Consider the following 25,648-nt stretch of genomic DNA (forward strand, 5'->3'; position numbering starts at 1 on the left):
ACTCGTAATTAATACCTTTGTATTGAAAAACATATAATGAATAAATATATATAAAAATGAAGCAACTATTTGGATATTTCAATAATTAAATAATTCTCAACACATACCTCTGTGTTAAGAATTCTATTTTAGAATAGTACTAGTTTTTTTATGGGTATTAAGGAGAATCTTGAAATGTAATCAAATGTAGCTTTTATTTAGAATATTTAAGAAAGAAGGTAATTAATTCTCAGAAAGTGAATTACTCTTTATAATGAAAAATATCTGATAGAAAATTTCAAATACGTTTTCATTTGGAACAAAGTAACAAATAGATTTAGTAGTTATTTATATCAAAATTATTCTCCCCTTTATACTTCTTTTTAACAAAAAGGTCAATAGTTTTTGAAAAAATTGTTCTTTTTCCATGTTGATCATTTACAAATTGCAGTTATTATAATCTTTGTCTTATATACAATTATATTCTACAAATGAGTGTCCATTAAAAATTGTATATTAACATTCTATACTAAAAAATATAGGATATGCATACAACATATCTTTTATACTGTGAGTAACTTTCCAGAACACCAAGGACATGGATGAAAATTTGGCTCAAACAAGAAGCAATCCTTACAGTCCTTTATTTCTGTTAGAACATCTAGGAGTTCTGAGACACTTTTGTTGTCCGTTTGTGATTCTGTTGCTTCTTTCGTTTTTTCCGCGACTACAGAATCATTTGAATTCATCTCTGAAAAGAGATATTTTCTTTAAGAAATTAGACTAACTCTTGTATTTCTACTAGTTGTTTGGGATCAAGCTGTGGCAAGAATATAGAGATGGACACGATTCTACTTCACGAATGACTCTATTTTTAGTTCTGAAGATTGCCGCAGTAATCGAATAGAATGCAGCTTCACGTTATTGCGCAGTATTTGAATTCGATATATGTATATCTAAATTAGTAGAATCGAAAATGTTTAGTCGGTAAATGTTCAACATTCAATTCTAACGAAATAGTTGCTTTGAAGTTGCAAGAAACAAGAAATACGTCTCCTTTACGTTATGATATCATGCTCGTTTCGAGCAAAGTTACCAAGTAGAAAAATGGCGTCACTACCTCCTCTTACCATAACCGTGTCGCCTGGATCTACAACGGTATTGGCGGTAAAAGTGGGGCAGGCGGAGAAGATCGACAGACGTGAGGAATGGGGGAGATCGATGGGCTCTAAACGGTAATTCTGTACATTTTAATGAAATATAAACTTCGGTTAATACCTGTTTGGATCGAATATTCCGTCCCATTAGAATGAATATATTCCTTTCTAAGAAAATTACTGACTAAAATCTTCAACTTATGCAATTGCTCTTGCAATTGATTTTTTTGTTCAAATAATTGTCGAAACACCTGTTCTCTTTCTATTGCCCTAACTTGAAGGACTGCTCTTTGCTTTTGATACAACGTTATATATTCCCCTAAAAAAAAATAATTTTTGTGAATATCAAAGTTAGAATGCAAAAGAAACTAAAAATATTTATTTATTGCATTCTTCAAATGTTCGTACCTATTGTTTCTGTTTCGCTTTGAAGTTGCAAAACAAGATGCTCAAGTTTTTGTTTCTCTTCTGTAAGTTCCGCAACTCGTTCCATCGTTTGTTTGAATCTCTGTTCGAGTAACTTCACTGGTTCTGATGCCATGATATCACTTTCCTCCAATTTTTCCGGATGTGCTTTCCCTTCCTGATTTAATTCGTCGTTGGTAGTTAATGCACCCAAATTGTTTTGAGGACAAGTGCTATCTTGGCTTCTTTCTTTTATTTTCTCTAGAAGTTGTTCCTTTTCTTTTTCTAGTTTTTCTATAGTTACCTGTGGCACAAACGAAACATTTTCACTGCCACTTCGGGATAGTTCTGTATATTGATCAAGTATAAAATAAATAAATATTTACCAAAGCATGTTGAAGTTCCCGCTGGAACGTATCAACATGATGCGATTGCGCCTGATAATGTTGTATTTGATCAGTTATCTGAGCCGCTTGAAACTTTTCTTTTTCAAGTTCTTCAATAGCAACTTCCTTCTCTTTCAGTTTTTCTTTTAATTGATCTAACTCAGTTTCAACGTCATTTAACCGAGTATTTAGTTTCCGTCCAATGGAACGCTCCGCTTGAAGTTGTTCTGTTAAGTCCAACTTTGCATTGCTCTTAAAAATTGTATAATTCATTAAGTATGAACCTAAATACTTAATTAAGATTTTAATTAAAGATACGCTTACTAGAGAAACAAAAGCATTCTCCATGTCAGTCAACTGATCTTTTAATTGTCGATTTTGATGTACTGCTCTGGACGCACCTAACTGTTCACTTTCAAGCGCGCTAGCTAATTTTGTTACTTCGGCTTCTTGATTGCTTGCCTCGCGCAAATCGTTTATGTCTTTCGTTAACATTTCGATTTGCGAATCCTAGATACATACGAATCGCTTATAATTACACAGAGTAATCTTTACAACAAGTTTCATAGTTGTTAATCATAATTAACAATTTACCTTTTCTGAAAGCGTAATATGGAGCCTTTCTTGTTCTAATGTCAGTTCGTCAATATTTTTCAACAGATTATCTATTTGTTCCTTACGATCTCGTAAAGGTAATAAATGTTCTAATTTCTCTTTTTCTTGTTGTAATTGCTGTTCAAGTTCTGACAATCTTTGCACATAACTTTGTTCCCTTAATTGTAAATCATCTATCGTTTTATTCTGCGTTTTTATCTGTAAAAAAAATATGGTATTCATAGATAGATAAAAACAGATTTGCCGTTAATACAATGAATTTACATAGAATTTTTGAAGTGTATTTATCTGACTCACCTCATCTAATAATTTAGCTTGTTGCATATCTAATTGTTTGACGTAATTCTGGTACTGTTTATTGGCTTCGTCTTTTTCAGTGCTAACAACTTTTAAAGATTCTTTAGCTTGTATCAATTCTTGTTCTAATAGTGTTCCTGTATGCTTTTCTTCCTCCGTTGATGTAGCACCTCTCATCTACATTAATACAAAAGAAATAAAAATTGCACAAATTTTTCATAAACAATATACATTACCTGTTGTATTCTGAGCTCGCTCAACGAAAGTAGCGCTGTCTTTTCATGAAGTTCTTGTTGAACAGCAATTAATTCTGTTTTTTTTAGATTCAATTTCTGTTTTAATTCAGATGCCTCCAAGTTTAAATCTTCCTTTTCTTTTTTCAATTCATAGAATTTTTTTTCTAGAGATTCATAATCATTTTGCAATTGATGATAATTTTTCCGTATCTCCTCGTTACTGCTTTTCAAAGCTGTAGTCTCTTTCTCTAATTCGATCACGCGAACTTGTGAATTTTTAAACTTTCCCATTATTTCTTCTTTCTCTTCTAAACAATGTTTATTTTTAAATAACATGAAATTAATAACTGTGTAAGAAGATTGATAAAATTTAGATATAAACCTGAACTTTGTCTAGCATCTTGCTGAGCCTGACTAAGAGCAGCAGTAAGCTCAGCCTTTTCTGCTATGAGAATACCAGTCGTTTGAGTATGTATCTGAAGTTGTTCTTTCAAAGGATTTATTTCACGCGCTAGATGCGACTGAAATTCTAACTCGCTCGCTTTTAATTTGGCCTCTAATTCTACAACTCTGCAACGCTGATTAATCGTTTAAAAATCATTTTTAAAGGAACACCAATATCCTAATCGATATCTTAAAATTCAACATACTAAATTATAAGATTCAAAATAAAACTAAGTCTTTGGAATTGTTAATTTATAATCTTCGAAATGTAGTCGTTTATTTTGTTAAATTAAAGCAATCTTTTAAACATATATACAACGTATATACTCACAGAATTGCTAAGTTCTATGTGCAATTCGTTCACAACCTTTTTCTGCTCCTCCAAACAGGAACTTAAGAACTGATTATGACATGTCAAATCACAGTCCAAAGTTGTCTCTACGTGTTCTGAATCATTTGTCAAAACATCTGCAACTGCAGAAGCCATTTCCAAAAGATGTTCTTTTTGTACTTTTGGAAAATTGTTTAATTCAACTTTTTTCTCCATTTCTGATCTTACATTAATCTCTTGCATTTCTTGAATGGGTTTTATAGTCTCCTCCACGGAATTCTGTAATTCTTTATGATTTACTATAGGTTCAGTATTTACCTTTAAACTGTTAGGCATTGTTTCATTTTTTTGGAAATCTTGATTGATAACATGTATATTATTTTCAACAGTTTCCATTGTAGATACATTATTACTAGCTTCCAATTCTGATTTATTAATTTCTGTATTTTGACACTGTAAATTAATCAGAAATATTAGTTTAGGTTAACAAAGAATAGTCAAACCATTTATCAGTGCTATCTATTGTAAGATTTAATCTGGATAACCTTATAAAATTCATAAATGATATTTTATTTACCTGAGAGGATGGTAAATCCACCGATTGATGTTCTTGTTTTGTAGAAACATCCTGGATTTTTTTCAATTGAAATTCTTTGAGCTAAATAGATAAAAGAATTCATAAGTACAAATAGCTTTCATAAGGTGAACAATTATCATCGTTGAATAAATAATTGCAGTGTAATAATAAAAGATATTTGACAGTTGACATAACCTAAAAATTTACAGAAAAAAAAAAAAACAAAAACTTTTAACGCAGTGACAAAAATAGTTTTTCCCTTGTGCGACTGACATATGAAAATATTTATTAAGCAACGCGTTAAAAAATGTAAACTTTTTATAAGTGCCAACTGGTATAAAAGTATCTACGTAGCTGTCAATATTTAAAAAAAGTGATACCTTCTTCTTAGCAGCTAAAAGTTTTTCGCTTTTACTTAAATTCATTTTGAAGTGTTACACAAAAACTAACAAACAAAGCTCTCGATTATGCTCTAGCACAAGTATTTACATCATCGTAATTAAAAATATTGTATTATTTAGGATCGAGGTTATCTCATGCTTAATGAAGTTTTTCCTTTCTGTCGATGACATCGTTCATTTAGATAGTTAATGGCAATAAATGACAGAGAGAGGCGCCTCTAACGGCTCGTCGAAGAAGCAGCGTGGGCATTAAAATTCCTAGACATTCAATATCTCGCGATTATGATTAGATGATTAGATTGATTTTAGAATTATGTGGGAATAGTGAGACTTGGGAAATTATAACGCCTTTGTTCAACAGTAAAGATTGTATATATTCGAGTCCGTGTACTTCGTCAGCCTGCATAGGACTAGGGGTTTTTTTACAGTTAGGGAACTAACAATATGGCGGCGCGCCAAAGAGGGGGCATCGTCCCTCTCTTTCTTTCACCCTCTCGTTCCTAAAGGCTATCGCGATTGGTGTGTAGTTTGTGACGTAGTGAACGACGATTCTACTCGTGGGCCGTGTCGAGTTCTCTTTTTTCACTTTAGATACTCAGTGTAACTGAAATTCGTAAAGGATCATGCTAGCCAGGTTGTCTGTGAGAGATTGAACTTTTATTCTCATCCTTATCATTTATTTCGATGCTGAGAACTGCTTTTCGTCAACGGAACATCAGAAACGACTACTCTCCACTTTCGATCGGTGAGTACCAGCGAATATGTCTTCTGCTGAATTTCCGGTCGACTGTCATTCCAAAATATCAATCAACTGTCTCGAAAGAAACTTCAGTGTTTGCCAATAGTATTTTCTTTATCGAAACATTTTCCACACTTTCGGTCCTCTTCTTGAATGCGAATATCAATCGATACAATTTTCTTAATATGAAATTGTTTTGCGATTCAATTGAAGAATTCAATTGTACGATCTGTGATTGTCAGTTGTTTATAATTGAAAAGCCTTTATTTATCTAATCGTTATCGATTGAAAGCAATTGGCAATTATTGAAATGCATTGTCAGGGGTTTCAGATTGTTAGACATAACCTTTGGAACGTATATTCTTTCTCTCAAGTTGCCCAACTTATTTTATTGGGCATTATATCTCGCATATTCTGCATTTTTTCTTTGTGTATATTGTTATTAATAACCTTGTAACCTTTGTCTTTTTATTCGTTCAATTATATTTGAATATCTCGCCGTTTAACTATTTGCACGTTTCATTATTTATTTATGGATTCCTTTACTCAATTATTTACTTGTTTATCAATATTTATGCACTAACGTACGTATATAGTATGTTATTTGTATTTATCCGCGATATTTTATTATAATATTCTCATCGGTATTTAAAACGTATTCCTATTTTGCAAATTCTCAAAGTTCCATTTTCTCTATAATTTCATTTAGATTTTCCGATTACCTTCGTTTGATTTTAATATTTACAGTTTACAAAGATCACTGTAACACGCAAATCTTGTTATATACACTTTAATTCGTTACGTAATATTTCCGCAATTTTTGTTCGTTATATTAAGCATTGAGATCGCAAAACAGTTTGAATTCGTAGCTATTCAAAGTTATACAAAAAAATAAATAAAACATTTCTTTTCGAAACGAATAGAAATTTGAAATAATTTGAAATTCAGATTAGCAAAACGTAACGTAACGTAATTGGTGAGAACCAACAGTTTGAAAGTTGCGTTAATACTAAATTAAAAAATTGGTTAAACAGAAATTTCGCAGAATTTCATACAAGGTTTGAAACGCGAAACCATTATTATTTGGTTGACCAAGTTCCCATAGCAAGTAGGTCAAATAGAACGCGCGACAATGATCAATTAAATGCACTGTTTATTACGTGCTATATATTTCTTGTACAATTTTTAATTAATAACCGTCTATCTAAAGTATTTAAATTCGTGTGTAATTATACATACAGAATATTTATTCCTTCCTGCTGGTACATAGAAATTTCGTTAATTGGTCTAGTAATTTATTGAATATTAAGGTGGTTTTCGAACGAACTCGTTGAAGACGAAAGCATCCTTTTAAAAGAGATCGATCGATATGTCCCACGAAATTTCTCGTATTCTATTACATAAAAAATTTCCGAAGATGTTTGAATGTTTCAACGTTTGATATAAGCCAACGCCAATGCTCTTAAGAGTTTGCTGGAAGCTTCGGTTTTCGTAAGAAATCGATGATGTGTTCAGGCCACATTGCACTACATAGGAAATAGAAGCACGAATGTTGCCAGAATGACAGGGATCATTTATATTATTATGTGTATATAAGATACATATGTATAGAGTAGAATGTCGATTAACTGGAATATTGATCGTAGAAAAATGCATCACGTATATTAGTGCAATATTGTAACTGTGTTAAACGACACGAATTATCTCTGTTTTTTAAACATTGGATATGACTACTTTTTGTCCATGATCGATCGATTATACGAAAATTCGTTTATCGGGAAGATCTTGTCTTTCTAGCTTAAATTACTGACAGAAAGTATTCTTATCTACGATAAAAGATATTCCGTACAACCTCGTGTCTTCGCTCGGTGCTTATGTCACGCAATTGGCACAGTAAACAAGACTATGAAAACAAACGACATTATCTTATAATTTAATTTTCGCCTTTTATTTTTAACCGTCACGAGTAGAAGATCATTCGCCTCGATGTAACGTACAGTATAATTATCTTGCAAAGTACGTACGGTAGAAGAAATATATTTGTCAGCGCGTATTATAGATTGATTGTATTATTAACAGTGTGTGCATATATAATAAAATATAATTTCACAATAGGGAGGAAGTTTTAAACTCTAGTTTCAATGGAAAAGAACAGCGTGAAAGCTCCGGATCAATTTAAGTAAGTGAAACACGTTTTGAATTAGAATATCAATTAATAATCTATCGTTCTTCCACGAGAAGAAGGCACAGCGTGTCCCCCTTCCTGCTGCAAGCGCTGACTCGCAGGTACTGGTCGAAAACGGTGACGAAGATCGGTGACAGCCAATCAACGGACTGCAGCAAGAGTGGGGATAGAAACTCGCTGTGCCTTCTTCTCGTGGAGGAACGATACGTTACGACGTTCAGGCTAATGATTTGATTTGTATTTAATCAAATTTGAATGCAACTATGGTACATATATCTACGACGAGCGGTATAGATAATCGCAAATCGAAGTTCATTGTAAATTATTTTCATTGTAGACTTTTACCAAAAATTATAAATGGCGGGATCGCAGGTATTATCGGGGTGTCTGTCGTATTCCCACTGGACTTGGTTAAAACACGATTACAGAATCAAGTTGTCGGACCCAATGGCGAACAAATGTACAAATCTATGTGAGTAACTTGTATACGATACGACGAACTACATGCAATATTTTTTTTTCAGATGTCGTTGCAAATTTGAGAAATATAGTGTTGTCTGTTGAGTTGCAGCGATTTCTACCTGTAGAGTTGCAGTAAAATTAGCCCTAAACACGACCAGTTCCCGGAACTGACGACTCGGACTATGCCTCGGCGTTTATCTTCGACGTACGACCGTCGGTGTCAAGTTAATAACGAATCATGGATGCAGAAACGTAAAATTTCTATATTTTCTCCTTCATCCTGATAACGAAAATAATACCGAACGAGAAAATAATTAATTTTAAGTTGAACGAAGCGTATGTAACTGGTCGAAGGGTGAAGGAAGATGTCCGACGATAAAACGTAATCGTGTCTCATTCGTTTTCACTGTTCGATACAGGTTTTGTATATTAAATCTAACTTTTTGTAAATCGAATTCACCTTTCTGCAATTTCGGTTGCAAAACTTTTATTCATTTTTATGATTTATCACTTGCTATTACCGTTCCGCACTTTTTTCTCCTAGGCAAGCGAGTCGATGATATAAGAGTAACCGAATTTTGTTTCCCTACCTCTTTAGTTGCAGGCACTGGGTATCAGAGTTGGACAGTAATTATTTTGTAATTATTTTTGTAATTGATTTAATTTTTCAATATATTACTTAAACTAATGCATTTTTTTTGTTACCAATCCGCTTTTACTACCTTTGCTTTGAGGGTAGATTTCATCTCCTCAACATGGACCACTATGTCAAAAATTCATCGAAATCGGCGATTGATACTTCGGCCATATTAGTTTACAAGAACTAACAGAGTAATATAAACACATTGTATTTTAAGTACCAAGGAAATAATTATTATTTGAGTTGAACTCACACAGGACCGCGAAGTTCGATTACTGATTATTCAGTGATTATAATCATTTATCTACCATTGACTTGGCTACGCGATAATCGTAATCGTTAATCGTTAATCAGTTTACGTTTTGTCCAACACTGTTGAATACCGATTGTACTGCAACTTAACAGACACCACTGTACATTGGATAAGTTCACGATCGTGAAAAATAAACGAGTACAATGCACTTTCAGGCTTGATTGTTTCATGAAAACTCAAAAAGCGGAGGGCTATTTCGGCATGTACAAAGGATCTGCAGTAAATATTCTTCTAATCACTCCAGAGAAAGCAATCAAACTCACTGCCAACGATACTTTCCGACATTATCTATCCACAGGTCCTGGGTATGTTAATTAAATGTTATTTGGCGTTTCTCGTATTTGGTTGTTATTTAGTTTAACGTTGAATGACTTTCAGACAGAAATTGCCAATAGCACGCGAAATGCTTGCCGGTGGTCTAGCGGGAGCATGTCAAATAATCGTCACGACTCCGATGGAGCTGCTGAAAATTCAAATGCAGGATGCTGGACGAGTAGCAGCAGCGGCAAAGAAAGGTGATTAGATTTTGTAAAATTTATAACGTATTTCCCGAAGGGATTTTTAATTGACTTTGAGCAAATATCTTATTGCAGCTGGAAAAACTGTGACAAAGGTGTCAGCCTTGTCTCTGACGAAAGATCTTCTTCGAAAGAGAGGTATCTTCGGACTCTACCAAGGCATGGGTGCAACAGCACTTAGAGACGTCACATTTTCTGTTATATACTTCCCGCTCTTTGCTAGATTGAACGATATTGGACCGAAAAGAGAGGATGGCTCTTGTAAGTCTGTTCACAATGAAAAATACATTTAAAGTTTAACGCGTTTTTTAAAATGTACCTTTGTTGTTACGATCAGCCGTGTTTTGGTGTTCGTTTTTGGCTGGCTGTGCGGCTGGTTCTACGGCTGCGCTGATGGTCAATCCATTCGATGTAATCAAAACTAGACTGCAAGTAATCAAGAAAGCTCCCGACGAACCAACATATAATGGTGTGTTCGACTGTATAAGGTATGTACTAATGTATCAAAAATACATATTTGCTTAGAACCAACCATTGGAGATGTACGGATATCTGACAATTGGATTTGAGTCGGACGGACTCAGCCGGTGATTTACAAGAGGACTTAAGATTTGTAAAAAGAAATTATGTTCTTGCAGTAAAACGTTGAAGAACGAGGGACCGACGGCATTCTTCAAAGGCGGTGCGTGTAGAATGATCGTCATAGCGCCCCTTTTCGGGATCGCACAAACTGTTTACTACCTCGGCGTCGCGGAGAGGCTTTTAGGCCTTAAATGAACATCGCCCATCGCTCTTCTCTGCCGTCTTGAATACTCTGGGATTAAACTGACAATAACTGGCGTATTATAGATGTATTTTCGCTTAGTACGATTCGCTAGTTGTCCAGTAAGTGAATTATTTTTTTCTTCTTTTTTTGTATAATCATAGAACTTTGATTATCGGGCATTAGACAATCTGATTATAGACACAATTTTTTGTGAATTATTATTTTGAATTTTTTTATATAGACACCAATTTTTAAACGTATATTTGCTGAGAATATAAACATTCTTTTCATTTTTTTTTCTTTTTCTTTTCAGCTTCTCAGACTCTGTTGTGCAATAAATGATATAAAATAAGCCTAACGACCATAAAAAAAAAGTCAAAACTTTTGCATGTAGTATGAATTTTATTAAGTAATAATATTTGGTAGTTTTTAAATACTAATACAATTTCAACTGTTTTAAATGAAATTATCCTTTATTTTCTGTAGTTTTATGATTGTTAAATCTGGATAATCAAGGTTCATCTGTTCCATATATGGGGTAAATCAACGCTGATAATAATGACGTTGAATCTGATATAGTATTATAATTAAATGAAGATATAAAACCCATGATTTTCGACCATGTTCGCCTATTTTCGTCATCGAACTAGTATCGTAAGTCGTGGATTTTATTTGTTCCATCGTACTGCCTTTTACATAAATTAGCTTTTCCAGAACCAGTGTTTCCAGTTTATTTGTTTAATTTCTTTTTTTAATACCGATTAAAGTAAAAAGCTTTGTCGACTTAAGGGGCTTAATTTTTTTATAGAGTTAATAAGGTTTTAATTAAGGTCTAAATCAAAATAGTTGTTTATGCGTATTTATTTTAAGCTTGCCTACAAGTAAAGGGAGTAAACCTAATAAATGAAACTATAACCTATTACATATCTAAATATAAATTTTCGTGAAAAAATTGATTAGGAATATCTATAAATAGTTTCGTTTGTATTTTTATTTTTACAAATACCTTTTAACAGTATGTATTATACTAAAAAATATACTTTTGGAAACACTGGTTTAGCATATCGTGATAACAGGAGCTTACATTTTGTAAGATTGTAGTTGTTTTACTGATTCTAGTTGATTTAGTTATCAGGAATTACTATAACGGTAAGAATCAAACGATTCAGAATAACTCTTAATTGACATGATTAATAACAAACGGCAATAAAATACAAACAATCCATTAATTAAAAATTTTTCTATGTTAATTTCAACATATGTTTTATTAACGTAATTAACTATATGATTTATTTTAAAGCGTTGAAAAAGTAAACATTGTTTGTATTTTTGAAAATGATCTGTTTCCAGTATTATTAAATTTATACCGCTGAATTTACCTAAATTTTTAGATATTTTCAAAGAATCCTTTTTAAAGTATTTTGAATTTTTTTTAAAGTATTTATCTAGTCTAAAGATATTAAATTATAGGTAAAAGAATTTTTTAAAAATATCATAACAGTTAAGAGTTAAACTGTTCTTCTTCCTTGTTTCCTTCCTAGAGAATATTGTGGGGAGTTCTAGAAAATTTCCTAAAGTGGAAATTCACTGTCAATTTTAATCTAGGTTCTCCAAAAATTGTAACAGAAATATTAATGTTATTAATGTATATTAATGTTATACAAAAGTAAATCTGCCCAATTAAAATCTCGACTTATTCTTAATAATTATTCCTATGACATCTCGCATCTCTATATAAAAAATTCTTTAACGAAATTTTATTTCGATATTAGCGTCAAAATATTTGTCGAAAGGTGGATTTATTATTATTATCATTTTTTATAATAGATAGTTATTAGAGAGAAAGAGAGTGAAAGAGAATATTTATTCAACAATTATTTCTGCAAAACTGTGTTATATGTTTCTTTTTTTATTAAAATCATATGTACAAAGTCAGTGAAAAAAGTACTGAAAGGATTCAATTTTCTATTGCTTTATTGAACCCTGCTTAAACAAAATTTCCTTTTCAGAATTTCTATTATTTATCGTTTTTAAATTTTATTAAGGCACTCGAATCTCTATACCTTCGAAATGTTCGTCTCGAGTTAATACAATTCATTTCTCCGTTTATCTTTTCCCCCGGCAATAAACTACAAATCTTTGTGCCCGTTAACTGTAATAATCAGAACAATTTTATTAATAAACCGTCGTGGAAAATATTTTCGATCATTTAATATACGGCTATTGTTCTAGAACAAGAAAATCATTCTCACCTCGCGTTATAGTGGTGCACAGGTTTGCGATAAAGTTCGAAGGCACTTCCTCTTTGTTCTCTACTTCCAGCGAGGTCCAGTCCACTCGGTTCTCTGTTGTGCCCTGGACTCGTTGGGAAACTTTGTGCAGAAGCGTTATGACCATTGTTTACAACATATCCATTATGACTTACGTTATTCCTGTTGTGCGAGAGACCGAGGCTCAACTGACTGGCACTATTGCTGTGACTATGTGCCGCTGATATTGGTGGGCTACAATGCGCATGCGTGTGACTCAAACTGTGATTGTGTGCAGGCGTAGAAAGGTGGCTCAAGTTATGATGAGAATTCCCAAGATTCGAATCGTGACGATTTGGAGGTGGAATATTGTAGTAGTACTGGCCACTATTACGCTGTACGTTGTTATTACCTTCTACCTAAAAGAAAATAACACAATTTTTGCTTGAATTTTTCCATTTTTCCATTTAAAATTTAGAATTAGAATAAAAAAGAAACAGAAATCATACTTACATGAGAAGTAGCAATGGAGTAACTCTTTGAATGTTGATGGGTATTGCTTCCATCGTTTCCATTATTTTCTTGTTGCGTCAAATTCGTTTGCGGTGGTCTGTAGTTTTTTGGTTTTGGAGGTGGTATTGGTTTATACGATCCTCCAGGTTTGTTTTGAGGAAGTGTTATCGACTTGTAATCAGTTGTGCGGCTACAATATATAAAGCAAAATATTCTAGCATACAAGGGTACAATAGGATGTTGGACAAATAATATTGGAAAATGCTCAGCTTCTAAAATTTTAGTATACAAAATATGCACAAGCTATATAATAAAATAAAGAAATTGAAGCTAGGAGAACTAATAAAAACCAGTAATTTTGGTTGGTATTACGTAAAAGAAACGAAAAAATAGGATTCTTCGTTAAAATTAATTTTGTAAGAAAATTTACTTTTATTAGTAAATTGCAGTTGATAAATGTGCGCGTCTAACTATGATGCATCGATTGTACATTTTATAATTCTTTTACAAGTGAGATTTTCAAAAATATTATCACGTGCAAAAGCGTACATGCATTTATATATTAGCGCTAGATGAAATAACACAAATTACAACAGAACAGGACTTTTAAACTAATGTATCACGACTAGAAATATAAATTCTACAAGCCCTTCTCAATGGTCGTGGTTTCCGCGCCATCACTCTAAAGAGAAAGAAAAAGATTGACAGAAGAAACGGTTAAACATTTTTAGTAACAATTAAATTGTTTCGTGCTTAGAATTTAAGATTGTCTATATAATTCTGGAAAACATAATGATTAATTATTATTTAAGACATGGAAAGTAGTTTTTTTGTTATGCACACAGATTTTAAACATATTCCACATATCACATTCCAAATGCAACAATGAAAAATAGATGAAACTTTTTCTTTGCTAGTAAAAGAAAATACCTATATTTGGCGTAATCGGTTCGTGTTTGTGGATCGTGACTCGGTATCGGTTGTGCTGTTGATCTGGTAAATCTATATGGATCGTGTGATCGTGTTGGTCCACTGCTGCTTTTTAAGTCATCGGGAACATTAGGGCCCAATCGACCGGTCGACGTACTTAGTCCTGGTCCTCCATAATTAGTATTTCCATTTGTATTATTATAGGAATCGTAAGAGGACATACTGTCGTAGCTCCCCTATGCAAAATAAGATCATAATAATAGACGATTCGTAATCACGAAATCAATTGTTCTATCTAGTTTGAATGCTACAAATAAATATTAAATAATTTTTACCGCTTTTAGTTGAGCTCTTTCAAGGGACGATGTGGCATTGGCTTTATGAGGCGTGGCATTTATATAATTAGCAACATCCAATACTGAATCCGTTTTGTTTAGTAATCGTTCTTGAGCAGATCTTCCGATCGTGTTCCGTTCTGACTGGTTGTTTGGTTTTGCATTACGATCCACTCGCGGCGGTAAATCGGGAGGACTATGATGAGACGATCTCGGCTCGAACGAGCCACCGAGATACTCTGGAGAGCCAGACTGATTACTAACTTGTCCCGACAACGAGAATCCGTACTTTCCATCTCCCATTCCTCCTTGCGATCTCCTTTTTGGTTGCTCGAAGGATTGCTAGAGAAAAAGATACGAATCTTATAGGAAATAGAATTGCAAAAATTTCACATTACATCTAGAAAATTAAGACTCTTTAACTAATTGCGATATAATTATTATGTTTGTGTGACAGTTGTATGTTTACCTGATAAGTGGTCGAATATGGTGGTGGTGCAGCAATGTCGTCTTGCGTTGCGATACTTGGATCGGAGCTACTTTTCAATCTAGACGGTGCACCCAGAGCACCTGGTAAAGCTGGCGCCGGGCTGAGTTCCAAGTCACTCTCCGGGGAGGAGGCATAGGAGAGGCGAGAAGTCATCGGGAATAGGAAGTCATCCGAGAGTGCTTCTTCCGGCTATCATCGCAGGACACAGAGGACAACACATTACAGAGGTTTATGCTCTGTTAATCCCTTTCAAACCTTTCTTCTTTTCATTCGTTAACATATATTTCCAGAATCCAGTAATGCACAGTTAACCATCATAAGACGTGGGACTCGACAGTGAAAATTAAGACATGCAAAGTAGCATATTTCTATGTAGAACTGTATTCGAATGTTGGTTGACAAAGAAAGAGTTATAACAGGAGGAAACGAGATAGATATAATTCTTCAAAGTTACAACTTATATTTGGAACATTCTTTTATGAAACAAATAATTTGCAAAAAAAATTGATTCCCTTTCCTTTTTGACTGGGTCCAGTTTTGTTGAGTTCAGGATGCTAAATGGTAGGAATTTGTGGAGATGAATCCATGAAGTGGAAAGTTGATTGTGCATTACTGTATTCTTATATCATCCAATTACTTTCTGATTTGGAATAGCGAAATGTTTTACAATTACTCGGCACTGGCGACTTCACATGTAAAAATCAGAACAAAACATACCATCAAACATTCTGTTAGTCTTGCAAGAAGATGCAGGATGAATGATAAAATAAATTCCTAGAAAATTAATTCAATTAGATGATTTTATTGATTATACGTGTATTATCTATTACGATGATTTAGTCACCTAAATATCGTCGCTTTTTAATGTTACCTAAATACTCCACTTTTTTACATGTTTTTGATTCTGTAATAAGTTCTTATTCAAATAATTTTATACTTTCGTAAACGACTATGAGATGAAACATTGTTAAAAATGTGTTAATCATGTTTCTTCATGAGATTATGAATTAGATTTGTTTTATCCTCGTGATTCTCCCATTTAGCGTGTTCCTAATAATACGACTTGATATTCACTTTGAAATAATCTTATTCAAAAATATAAAGTAATAAATTTTCTTCGAGAAATTTGTAGAATATTTATAATACGTTACGTGTATTGTGCAATAATTTTTTAACTTATGATTTGATACAATAAAGCTGTGAAATGTGGTCATGCAAATTGAATTTAGTGTAAAACACAAGGTGTCTCGAAAATCTTAGTAGATAATAATTCGTAATTTTAATATAGATGAATTAAATTTCTAAATATTTATAAATTTACCAATAGTTAATGATAAGTGAACTCTATAATATTTGGACCATTAAAGTATGTTTAAAATCTTTGGTCTTTTTAAAATGGCGTGAAGATTTATTTAAATTACTATCCGGTTACGAAAGAGTTGATGATCAAGACACCTGATTAGGGAAAAGTAGGGTTCAAATATAGCCGAAAAATTGCTCACGGACAACGTCAGAAGTTAGAGACGGATAAGAAGGTAAAGAAAATAATTTGTCCGTGTGATAAGTGTTATTTTCGTTCACATCATGAAATGCAGTTTCCTTTGAAATCGGAGGTACGGGAGGTGGAGGTAAATCACGAGGGTCATCGGACGAATGACATAGCTCCCACGTCATTTGTCGACCATATGACGGCTATAATAAATTATTACAAAATAATTTCACTTTTATCTCTAAAGAACTTTTATTCTGAATAACTGTTACAAAATACCTAAATTCCGGACTATACCAGCTCTCAGATAAGTTCTGTAACCGTTATTTTTTTTTAGATTCTATGCAGAGATTAATTAATAAATATTTGCTATTCTCACGGGTCAGATTAGATGATTATTTTTTCAAGTAATAGATATGAAACACCGACAGTCAAATTATTCAATAATATACCTATATTTATTGATCTACGACGTAATGTAATTTTAAGAGATCCAGTGATTAAAGACGTTAAGAAGTACAGTTTGAAACAATTATTTTCGGTACCTTTTCAAGCCCTGTTTTCCGAGTTTTTCAACTGAGGTTTTGAACTCCAATGATTTGCAAAAAAAGTTAACTCGGAGTGCAAAGCCTCTATCCATTGTATGTGGAAACTATTTTCAAAGTGATTTAAATATATTACCTTGGTTTGGCTCATCCACAGTAATCCCTGTTGCTGTCGATCGATCAGTTCTCTTAATTTTCGGTACCAGGCTTCCGGTGTCGTCAACGTAATCACCGCGCTAAAAATATGGCCCCAAATTTTATCTAGTTTCTGACACTGTTCCAAAAGTTTTTTACTGCTCTTATGCGCCGATCTGAAACAAGAACAACATTCTTCATAGACGGAACCTTACAATAAATGAAAATTTCTTCCATAAAAACGTACTTGGGAATTCCAGCTCGCATTTCCTTGATAATTTGCTTCGTTTCGGCTTTCAGAAAAATAACTATAGGGTAAAACTGGGCATAGTTCAATCGGTCTACAGCGTTTGGAGTGATATCCAGTAATGCGTGCTTTCCCCGATCCATTACTTCTCTAATGGCACTCAGTCGGATAATACCTGACGATTTTGTATTCTTTCCAACGCTATCGTCTAGTTGGTTTTCCATTTCTGTAAAGAAATTAAGTTTCTTTAGAGCGTTTCAAATTAACACAAATATAAATTGAAACTTTCCACTTACGCGGAGATGTGAACTTATCGGGGAAATCCTTTAAAAGCTTCTCCCTGGCTAGGTCCGCAACTGGTCCAAAAAGTACAACTGGTCTAACGAAACCTGGATGCCTTAAAATAACTCTTTCGTAAGCAGGAAATTTGCTAACACTATCAGAAAATACTACGTCGTCCCAGTGATCCTAAAAACGCATAAATAACGCGTTAATTAAATTTACTTCCGTTATTAAATACAATAAACTTACTCTTCCAAGAGATTTCGAACGTCTATGGCTGCTTCTTCTTCTCCTAAAAAAGCTACCTCTGCTTTCATTAGCACTCTGTTCCTTCTTCGTCGCGTTGAATTGAGCAGTAGCTAGTTCCTCGGCTCGAGCTTTATTCGGAATAATTCCCTTCTGTACTTCTTGATTGTTCCTACCAATACGGAAAACTTGCCAAGAACCAACAACACCATTGTGTAGTGTGTCCACCACGTGAAATACGTCCCCGCTACGGAAGCTCATTTCACTCTTTTGTGGTTGTTCGTAGTGGAAGTGAGTCCTGTAACGTTTCAACAAAGTTTCTCGTTGTTAAACGTTTGCTAATTCGATCCACATTTATCGTATAAAATCATGAATTAATACATACTTTATGTGAAAAGAATCACCCTTTCCGGAAGCTACCACTTGGTCGTATTCTTGACGACGATGTTGAACAATCAAATCGATCTGTTCTTGTAAACTAAGCAAGAAGAGAACGGCTTCTTCTCTTGTTACTCCCTTCATATCCATATCATTTATCTGAATTGTAACATTGCAATAATACAAACGGTTAGACAACTTTACAGAGTATTGTTTTTAAAATAATTTTTTTCTTATTTTAAGGAAAACTCAAGATACTGGATTGTACCTTGAGTATTTTATCTCCAGGTTGCAAGCCCTGAAGAGATGCTGGACTCCCTGCTTGAACAGCAGTTACAAACACACCAGTTTCGTTTCCACCGCTTAAGCGAACACCTACTGACCCCTCTTTTTGGAAAGTTATAAATCGAGGATCTGGCCTGGAGAAATAAGTTAATAAATGTTACAAAATATTCGTTTTCTTCTGTAAAAGTTATTAATATTCGAACGAAAAAATATCACTTACATTGGAAGTTTATTCCGAGATAAATCCTCGTCATACAGTTGCCTTCTTGTGCTATAATAATCTGAAAAGAACGATATTAACGGGGATTTAATAATATCAATTTTAATTTACATTAGGTTACATTAATTTTGTAAATAAATATACACTCTAAAATGATATACCTTCTGGTCTAGGAGGCGGTGGCCTGGGAGGATCAACCGTAGGCGTTGCAGGGAGATCCAACTGACTAAGAGAAACGTCCATCAAAGGACCTCTAGTACGGCCTCTGGGAACAAGATTACTTTTGTCCTCTATCGGCTGTCTCGTCGGAGGTGGAACGTACAAGTTCTGGCTACTGTAACTCGTTGTTCCGGAGAGGTACTCCCCAGTTTCGCTCTTCACTTGCTGTTGAACGTGGCAACACGAATTGTCTCGAGTCACCACGATAGACAATCTATCCTTGCATTGGTCCATCAATTTCTTGGCTTCCTTTAGACTCATATTGTCCGTAGCCACGCTGCCAATTCGTGTTAAAACATCCCCTGGTTTCACGCCCGTGTTCTCACGAGTTACTTCTTTCACGTAGAGGCGGAAACCGAGGACAATTCCGAAATCTAAAGGAAAACAAATTAAAAAGAAGTTTTTGTTCTAAATATTGCCGGTGGTTATACACTCTGCTTACCATCTTTTTTATTGTTTCTCGTGAGAGTGAGTCGATGGCTCTGGAAAGTAGGGTTTCCTAGAATACCGGATGAATTTGACGCGGCTCTGCGTTTGACAACCAACAGAACCGTTGATCCAGAGTCTCTGAGGACGCGAATTGCAGCCCCATAATCGGCACCCTCTAACGATATTCCATTCGCTGATATTATCCGATCGTTCACTCTGATTAACAGACAGGATCGGTTCAATACTATTTCATCTTTCCATCAATTCAGAAGTATCTTTTTTATGAAACACCCTGTACGTTGTCTTACTGTAATTTTCCTTCGGCAGGTCCAGCCTTCAAGACATCGGAAATGGCAATAGCGGGATCACCGTTCGTGAAATGGGGATTATCTCTGCCACCGGAAACAGCGATCCCGAATCCGTAACCGGGAACCCTGGTAACCGTGACATGATGGACCTCCCATCCCCTGTCTCCGTTCTGAAAAATAATTGAAACAGATGAGAAATTTGTTTCGATAACAGTAGATCAACGGATTACACTGGTCATCTTTCTATTTACTTTTATGTGTATCAAGGTAGGAAATAATTCATTTATTTAATTTAAATACAGTTTATTCAATTCAAATAGCAGGAAATTGATTATTTGGATGAAAGATACACGTGTATTTACCGTTGACCAGTGTTATTATTGAACAGCGAATGGAACATCCATCTTTTATTTCGATCGTCACGCGGCGACGAATTGTATACTTACTTGTACGTTCCAGATACAAACCTACGAAATGTCTTATTTTTCTATTAAAGTCGCGAGGAATCTAGTTCTCGGCGAACTGATGGAAGGAATTCGAGGAAACAAACGGAACAAGTACCTAATTGGATGAAAATTCTAGGGATTCTCGTTAAGCGGATTCTTCTTCTGCTTAACGAATACTTCACTCGAACCCCATCCAGGATTATATTTTAGTTTATAATTCACGTAAGTTTGTCTGAATCAGGGCAATTGCAATCACAACAATGACCACAGCCACGGTAAAAACGAAGGTGGGAGAGATTTCAGATAATATTAGAAACAAAAAAATAAATACCGATGTAACTTGAATTCTTTTATTCGGTTTTACGTTAAAATTTATTTTCTGTATTTGCAAAAGACCAATAGCGTTACATTCAGTTTAGGATTTCGTTTGTTTACGCAAAATTTGTTAGTTCGCACCTGTGCATCGGTTCCACCGGAAGTGTTGTGAAGATTACTGCTGTGTGTCGTTGAAGATGAATTCGGTGGATTTCCCGAATTTCCGACACCCACATTGTTGTCGTTTCTATCCATTCTCGCGTGTTGGAAAACCTCGTCTTGAAAATTCGACGTTTTCCCCCTTTCAACGTGTTTGCAGCGACATTTTTGTTATTTCCACGCCTTTTCCTCTTGTTTCATTAAGACGAACGTTGTTAATATTGCAAAATTTCCAAGAATTTTCTTTCATTTAATTTGCGTTATTCAGTATTTAATATTGCACGCGTACGAAAATCAGAATCGTTTAAAAATTTTCCAAAATCGTTCTCTCGATGATCTTCTTGTTCAAAACATTCTTTTTTGAAATTCTCCTTTTTCAGTCCAATAATTTTTTTAAACTTACGGATACTCTTCACGTGTCTGATACTTTTCTTCTTTTTCCTTTCTTAGAAAAAATTCTTTTCTGTAAAATCTCCATGAGTTGTCCCGCAATAGAAATTCTCATCTTCTTTCTTCAACATTTTCTCGTCGAATGAATTCTATTTTATTTCGATACCTTCCTTAAAATTGTTTTGGAACTTTTCCTGCTTAAATACGCTGTTACGTCTACTTTTAACTGATCATTTTGAAAATATTTTACAGTGTATACAATTGATGTATTACTATGGCTGCTAGAAAAACGAAACGGATGAACGTTGGCAGTGTTTTCCGGCGCATAGGCGTCGCAAACAACGACGTAGGAGCGATCAAACCCACGTGCATTCCGGACGCATCCAACGTTTTTTTCTTTCTCTCTCTCTTTCTTTTATTCTGTTATACTTCTATCCACGCGCCGTTCCGGGATAATCTATTCTGTAAAATTGCATGACCTCGTTTTCCAATGAGAGAGTTTTCCCAATCGCGTTGCAATTTAACGCGATGCGCGCAACACCGTGGAGAATTCAAAGCAACGCACAGTTATGGAATTCCATTTTCCTTTCGAGTGATCAGACCTTCACTTTCCTCGTCGTTCTAATTCCATGTTTTACGCTCGGCGTTTTTCTATGTTGATCTTGAATATTTCGTTCGATCGCGATCGATACTAATTTCAGTCTCTTTCTCTCATTCGCCTTTTACACGCCGCGAAAGTTCTTTTCTATTCTTAACGATCGTTTCTGTACGTTCGAAATGTTCTATTTAATTCCGCCGCGTAACAGTTTTCCATTCTTATTACGTATTATTAATTTTCGTTAAAAAAAAAAAATTGCACAATCGTTGAGCAAGGATTTTACGTAACTTTACAATAAACGGCCTGTTAATTTCTCGTTATTTGCATGTTACAATCGTATGAACTTATACTTGCGTCCTTTTATAATTTTTCAAGCTTCAATGTTGTTTAAAGAAGCTATTGCGTTTACCTAGCTTGTTCACGCGTTTGTTGAGCAGTGTTTTACCAGTAGTCATTCTCTCCTAGCATATAATGCTGTAAATTTACAAAATCATGCGTCAAGGGACCACGTATGTTATCGAACATTCATTTTTTTTTACATAGATATAACAATTAAAAAGAATTTCGATTTGAACCAGTAATTATTTTTCGCGTTTTATATCCATAGAATGTAAACAGAAATCTTTCGTTCAACGTTCGAATGTTTGAATAATACAAACAGTATAAAAAATTGTTTCGTTGAAGGTTCTAATTTTCTTTCAAGGCTCGCCACTTGTTGCACAGAAATGCACGGGGTTCTATTCTATCGCTCGAACATCCATTTTCCAAACTCGATCTGGATCTACAAGGACAAGTTCGAGCCACTATAAACACATTGTATACTTGGCAAGTGGAGAGAAACTTCGGGTGAAAAGTAATCTCGCTCCGCTCGAAAAATCATTACCACGTTGTCAGCGGGGAACAAATTCCAATGGTCCGAGTCACCCTCGGCCAATGCAAAGAACAACTGTGAGAAAATGCTTTCAGAAGCCAAAGAAGCACCGTAACTTCCGCATCGTCCAACGAAAAGCATGAAGTTATTCCTTCAACGATAACAAATAATTTCAAATATTCAAAGATTTATTTACCAGAAGCTTCTTCGTATATGAAAATCGAATATTCTCGGTTTCAGGATACTGTGAAAATAATTACTGTTCAAGGTTCGTTAATATGGATTTAATGGAATACAAAGAAACAGAAAAAAACGAACTGTACCAAGGAAAGTCAAACTTCACAGTTCGTTTCCTCGTCTCGAACGCGATAAACTTTATGACGAAACGATTCGTACAAACGGGAAACATTTACATGTGTCCGTGCAAAGAAAAGCCATCGAACTCTTGCATCCTTGCATCGGATCGTGAAAGAAAGGAAGCACGAAAAATCATTTATCGAACGAAGGGAAGAGACTGAGGCGTGGAACGTCGTGAAATTAAAATAGAAAACGTCTCACGTGATCGTGAATAGGAGAGCAAATAAATCCTACAGCGTTTGGAATAGAAAATCCACGGTCCACGGTATCGAAATTCCAAACGGCACGGGCGACGACGTTTTAACACCATCCACGAACTTTTGAGATCCACGATGAGAAACTTTGGCACTGTACGCTCGGTCACTTCGTCCACGATCCACGCACTTCAAACCGAGACGAAACGCACGACAAAAATTGATAAAAGTGCAAGGTTACACGCGTCGGAAAGTCGAGAAATTCTCTTTCCCCGAAGATCGGCGCATAGCTCCAAGCGTGGCTTGGCCGCGGCAGGCAGCAGGTCGACGCAAATCGGATGAGAAACGGGCTTGGTGGCTGCGGGGAAGAGTACAGAGGCTTGTTCGAGTGAACGTGTCGCGAGGAGTGGGAAATGGTGGGGACTGTGGACCTGCGCAAGGGGACCTGGGGGGAGTGGTAGGGGACCGTCCAGCATGCGCGTGCTTGCGCACCGGTTTTCGGCTTCGCTAGTGATGGGCCCGATCTCGAGCCGCGAAGTAGGGATTCGTAACGCAATAGAATCACGTTGGTATTTTTCGTTACCTTAAAACTATTATTTATTATTTGCCTGTACCTTTTGTAACACTTATGCGTCATGATTTAAACACGATCGAAACATTTGTGTGTTTCTTACACTCGCAGGCAGCCTGCGAAGGAAAAAGAAACCTCCACGCCACGTGCAGTCTTCTGCACGCTAGAGTAGAATAATAAACTTTGCGATAAAGCGTCGGAATATAAACAAACGAAAATCTATATTCTAGTTTTAGATATCCCCCTTATAACACGGGCTCGCTTTGATATGATTTGAAAATTGGGAAAATCTAATACTCTGATAATTAAATTTTAGTTTATATGATTATTCGAAGAAAGGTATTCTTAATTTTATTCCGTGGTTGCACTTGTTCCGAATTTCTTGAAATGTATGCCGTGTGCTACCTGCGAATCTATGAGAAAATTAGAATAAAGGACACAAAAGACTGGTACCTGAGCTACGCCGACACATTCCAGCTGCTCGAGAGGTGTGTCATATTCTAGTCAAAGTGGCGCTTTTCTTTGTGTGCGTCTTCAGCGATGGCTTTGAGTCACGAATTTACTTACAATAGCATTTTCGCCGTAAAAGTCTCGATAAATTCGAAAATTCATTTTTAATAATACTTATCGATCGCAAATAATATCATACCGAACAAAATATTATTAACACCGTGTACGTATCTCGTCATGATTTTAGAAATCCATCGTCCCTTTGTTCCTCGTTAGAAATAGTTTGGTATTTCAGATTTACATACTAGTTTTCTTAGTTTGTTCTTTTAATGTTACTCATTTATCTTCGTTTCCTTTCCAAATGAGTTGCTTACCCTATGCTTCCGTTTATGTCTCCTGGATTGGCTCCCACCCAAAAGAAAGTTGTCGCGCGGTGCGTGGCTCCTCTTTCTCAGTAAATCTTTCTTCGAGCCGCGTTCCTTTCTTTTTCTTTTCCCGTTGTGGAAGAATTTTCCGAATATTTTCATGGTCCTGATCCAATCTCTTTATCAACGAATCGATATAGAAAAGCCTGTAGATCAGACGTAGGTAGAATTTTAATCAACAATGAGCTAGTTTCATCGGTTAACTAAATAAATAACAAAATATTACCAATTACAAAAACTTTTGGTAACTATTCACAATGGCGTCGATCTCGATGATTTTACGCGTATTAGAGTAATTGTTCACCGAGTATAGTTGCAATTTTTAAAAGACAAAAGCTATACTTACGAGATCTCAATCACAGGTGTACCGTTGTGCAAAAGGTTTCTAAATTCACTCAAATTTTTTTGTATTCAAAGATTCACATCGAAACACACCGTATCGCGATTATATTTAATGATAAAAATCACTTACTGAGTCGTGTTTGAACCATTTACCGGGGTGGAAGCGTAAGCTCGAAACACTTTGAACGTCGATCCACGATGGGATAGCACAAAGTGAACAGAAGAACCATTCGAAATGTGGGCGGCTTCGCAGCGTTACTTATCACGGCGGGTGTTACTGATACGGGATGAGCCGATGAAATATCTACGTAATTCTTTGTCAACTCCGGAAGAAAGATCGATCTATCGACCCAACGAAGCCCCAGAATCACGACCTGGCTTCGTAATTCATTGTATTTCGACGCATTTCCCTTCGCTTCCGTCTCTATTTTGAATGAGCAACGTGCAATCGGTATTGGAAGAACAGTCATAAGCATTAGAATTTACATTTGTACAAAACGAGACATTTATTACAGATAAAACATTTTTGTCTTTATTTCCTGGGTCCGATTAAAATATATAATCAATTTCCAAATCATGTCTTATAACATAAAATGCTTAATAAATTGAAATTGATTAGATACCTAGAATAAATTTGCAATGTTTTTAATTGTCCTACACATATTCAAAGTAGAATAAAATAGTAAAAAAATCTAATACATCAACTTTCAAGGGTGTCATTGCAAAAGGGATATTTTAATCTTTAAATGGTAGATTTAGTTGCGTCAAAAATATTTTTA

The 25,648-nt window shown here is 34.9% G+C and overlaps 3 protein-coding genes across 19 annotated transcripts; 1 reads left to right on the forward strand and 2 right to left on the reverse strand.

Moving 5' to 3' along the window:
* Window positions 1-349: 349 nt before the first annotated feature.
* LOC122398732 (golgin subfamily A member 2-like) lies at window positions 350-4,977 on the reverse strand. The gene is made up of 12 exons (XM_043398868.1): window positions 4,808-4,977; window positions 4,428-4,508; window positions 3,851-4,303; window positions 3,458-3,653; window positions 3,076-3,383; window positions 2,840-3,016; window positions 2,522-2,740; window positions 2,252-2,437; window positions 1,928-2,179; window positions 1,545-1,845; window positions 1,258-1,455; window positions 350-730 (listed from the first exon to the last, which is right to left on the reverse strand). Exons 1-12 carry the CDS (start codon window positions 4,850-4,852, stop codon window positions 543-545), a joined length of 2,604 nt encoding a protein of 867 aa, XP_043254803.1. The 5' UTR covers window positions 4,853-4,977; the 3' UTR covers window positions 350-542.
* Window positions 4,978-5,359: 382 nt separating this feature from the next.
* On the forward strand, window positions 5,360-18,709 carry LOC122399244 (mitochondrial glutamate carrier 1-like). Of its 8 annotated transcripts, none has more exons than XR_006259258.1 (9): window positions 5,360-5,573; window positions 7,683-7,746; window positions 8,090-8,224; window positions 9,323-9,472; window positions 9,546-9,682; window positions 9,761-9,946; window positions 10,023-10,173; window positions 10,324-10,570; window positions 18,579-18,709. XR_006259258.1 is itself a non-coding variant. In XM_043399787.1 (8 exons), exons 2-8 carry the CDS (start codon window positions 7,709-7,711, stop codon window positions 10,460-10,462), a joined length of 936 nt encoding a protein of 311 aa, XP_043255722.1. In that variant the 5' UTR covers window positions 5,360-5,573; window positions 7,683-7,708; the 3' UTR covers window positions 10,463-10,691. The 8 variants fall into 8 exon arrangements, 5 of the variants coding, with proteins under 5 accessions (XP_043255722.1, XP_043255724.1, XP_043255727.1 ...); XR_006259256.1 differs by lacking the exon at window positions 18,579-18,709 and adding an exon at window positions 14,936-15,073; XR_006259257.1 differs by lacking the exon at window positions 18,579-18,709 and adding an exon at window positions 10,938-11,817.
* Window positions 12,377-25,213, reverse strand: LOC122399243 (tight junction protein ZO-2-like). Of its 10 annotated transcripts, none has more exons than XR_006259255.1 (19): window positions 24,874-25,213; window positions 24,477-24,673; window positions 19,752-19,921; window positions 19,457-19,659; window positions 18,957-19,388; window positions 18,796-18,856; window positions 18,559-18,709; window positions 18,298-18,449; window positions 17,916-18,210; window positions 17,681-17,852; window positions 17,385-17,610; window positions 17,139-17,313; window positions 14,948-15,157; window positions 14,479-14,820; window positions 14,144-14,379; window positions 13,214-13,403; window positions 12,877-13,119; window positions 12,704-12,796; window positions 12,377-12,603 (listed from the first exon to the last, which is right to left on the reverse strand). XR_006259255.1 is itself a non-coding variant. In XM_043399779.1 (19 exons), exons 3-19 carry the CDS (start codon window positions 24,627-24,629, stop codon window positions 12,600-12,602), a joined length of 3,588 nt encoding a protein of 1,195 aa, XP_043255714.1. In that variant the 5' UTR covers window positions 24,630-24,673; window positions 24,874-24,912; window positions 25,000-25,213; the 3' UTR covers window positions 12,377-12,599. The 10 variants fall into 10 exon arrangements, 8 of the variants coding, with proteins under 8 accessions (XP_043255714.1, XP_043255720.1, XP_043255715.1 ...); XR_006259254.1 differs by having other exon boundaries at window positions 12,704-12,823; XM_043399779.1 differs by having other exon boundaries at window positions 12,704-13,119; window positions 24,874-24,912; window positions 25,000-25,213.
* Between the last annotated feature and the right edge of the window lie 435 nt (window positions 25,214-25,648).

The sequence above is a fragment of the Colletes gigas genome, unplaced genomic scaffold, assembly GCF_013123115.1.
Source record: "Colletes gigas isolate AHSC1104 unplaced genomic scaffold, ASM1312311v1 Colletes_gigas_Sc00012, whole genome shotgun sequence".
NCBI lineage: Eukaryota > Metazoa > Arthropoda > Insecta > Hymenoptera > Colletidae > Colletes > Colletes gigas.

What these genes read in the sequence shown, in the direction of transcription:
- LOC122398732 (XM_043398868.1), bottom strand. Translation starts at nt 4,852, where the DNA reads ATGAATTTAAGTAAAAGCGAAAAACTTTTAGCTGCTAAGAAGAAG. An exon ending in AGAATGCTTTTGTTTCTCTA is followed by an intron (nt 2,180 to 2,251) that starts GTAAGCGTATCT and finishes ACAATTTTTAAG; the next exon opens with AGCAATGCAAAGTTGGACTT. An exon ending in AAGCGAAACAGAAACAATAG is followed by an intron (nt 1,456 to 1,544) that starts GTACGAACATTT and finishes ATTTTTTTTTAG; the next exon opens with GGGAATATATAACGTTGTAT.
- LOC122399243 (XM_043399780.1), bottom strand. Translation starts at nt 24,629, where the DNA reads ATGAAAATATTCGGAAAATTCTTCCACAACGGGAAAAGAAAAAGAAAG. An exon ending in ACCGCCTCCTAGACCAGAAG is followed by an intron (nt 18,857 to 18,956) that starts GTATATCATTTT and finishes CGTTCTTTTCAG; the next exon opens with ATTATTATAGCACAAGAAGG. An exon ending in GGTGATTCTTTTCACATAAA is followed by an intron (nt 18,211 to 18,297) that starts GTATGTATTAAT and finishes GAAACGTTACAG; the next exon opens with GACTCACTTCCACTACGAAC.
- LOC122399244 (XM_043399787.1), top strand. Translation starts at nt 7,709, where the DNA reads ATGGAAAAGAACAGCGTGAAAGCTCCGGATCAATTTAA. An exon ending in AGCAGCAGCGGCAAAGAAAG is followed by an intron (nt 9,683 to 9,760) that starts GTGATTAGATTT and finishes ATCTTATTGCAG; the next exon opens with CTGGAAAAACTGTGACAAAG. An exon ending in GAAAAGAGAGGATGGCTCTT is followed by an intron (nt 9,947 to 10,022) that starts GTAAGTCTGTTC and finishes TGTTACGATCAG; the next exon opens with CCGTGTTTTGGTGTTCGTTT.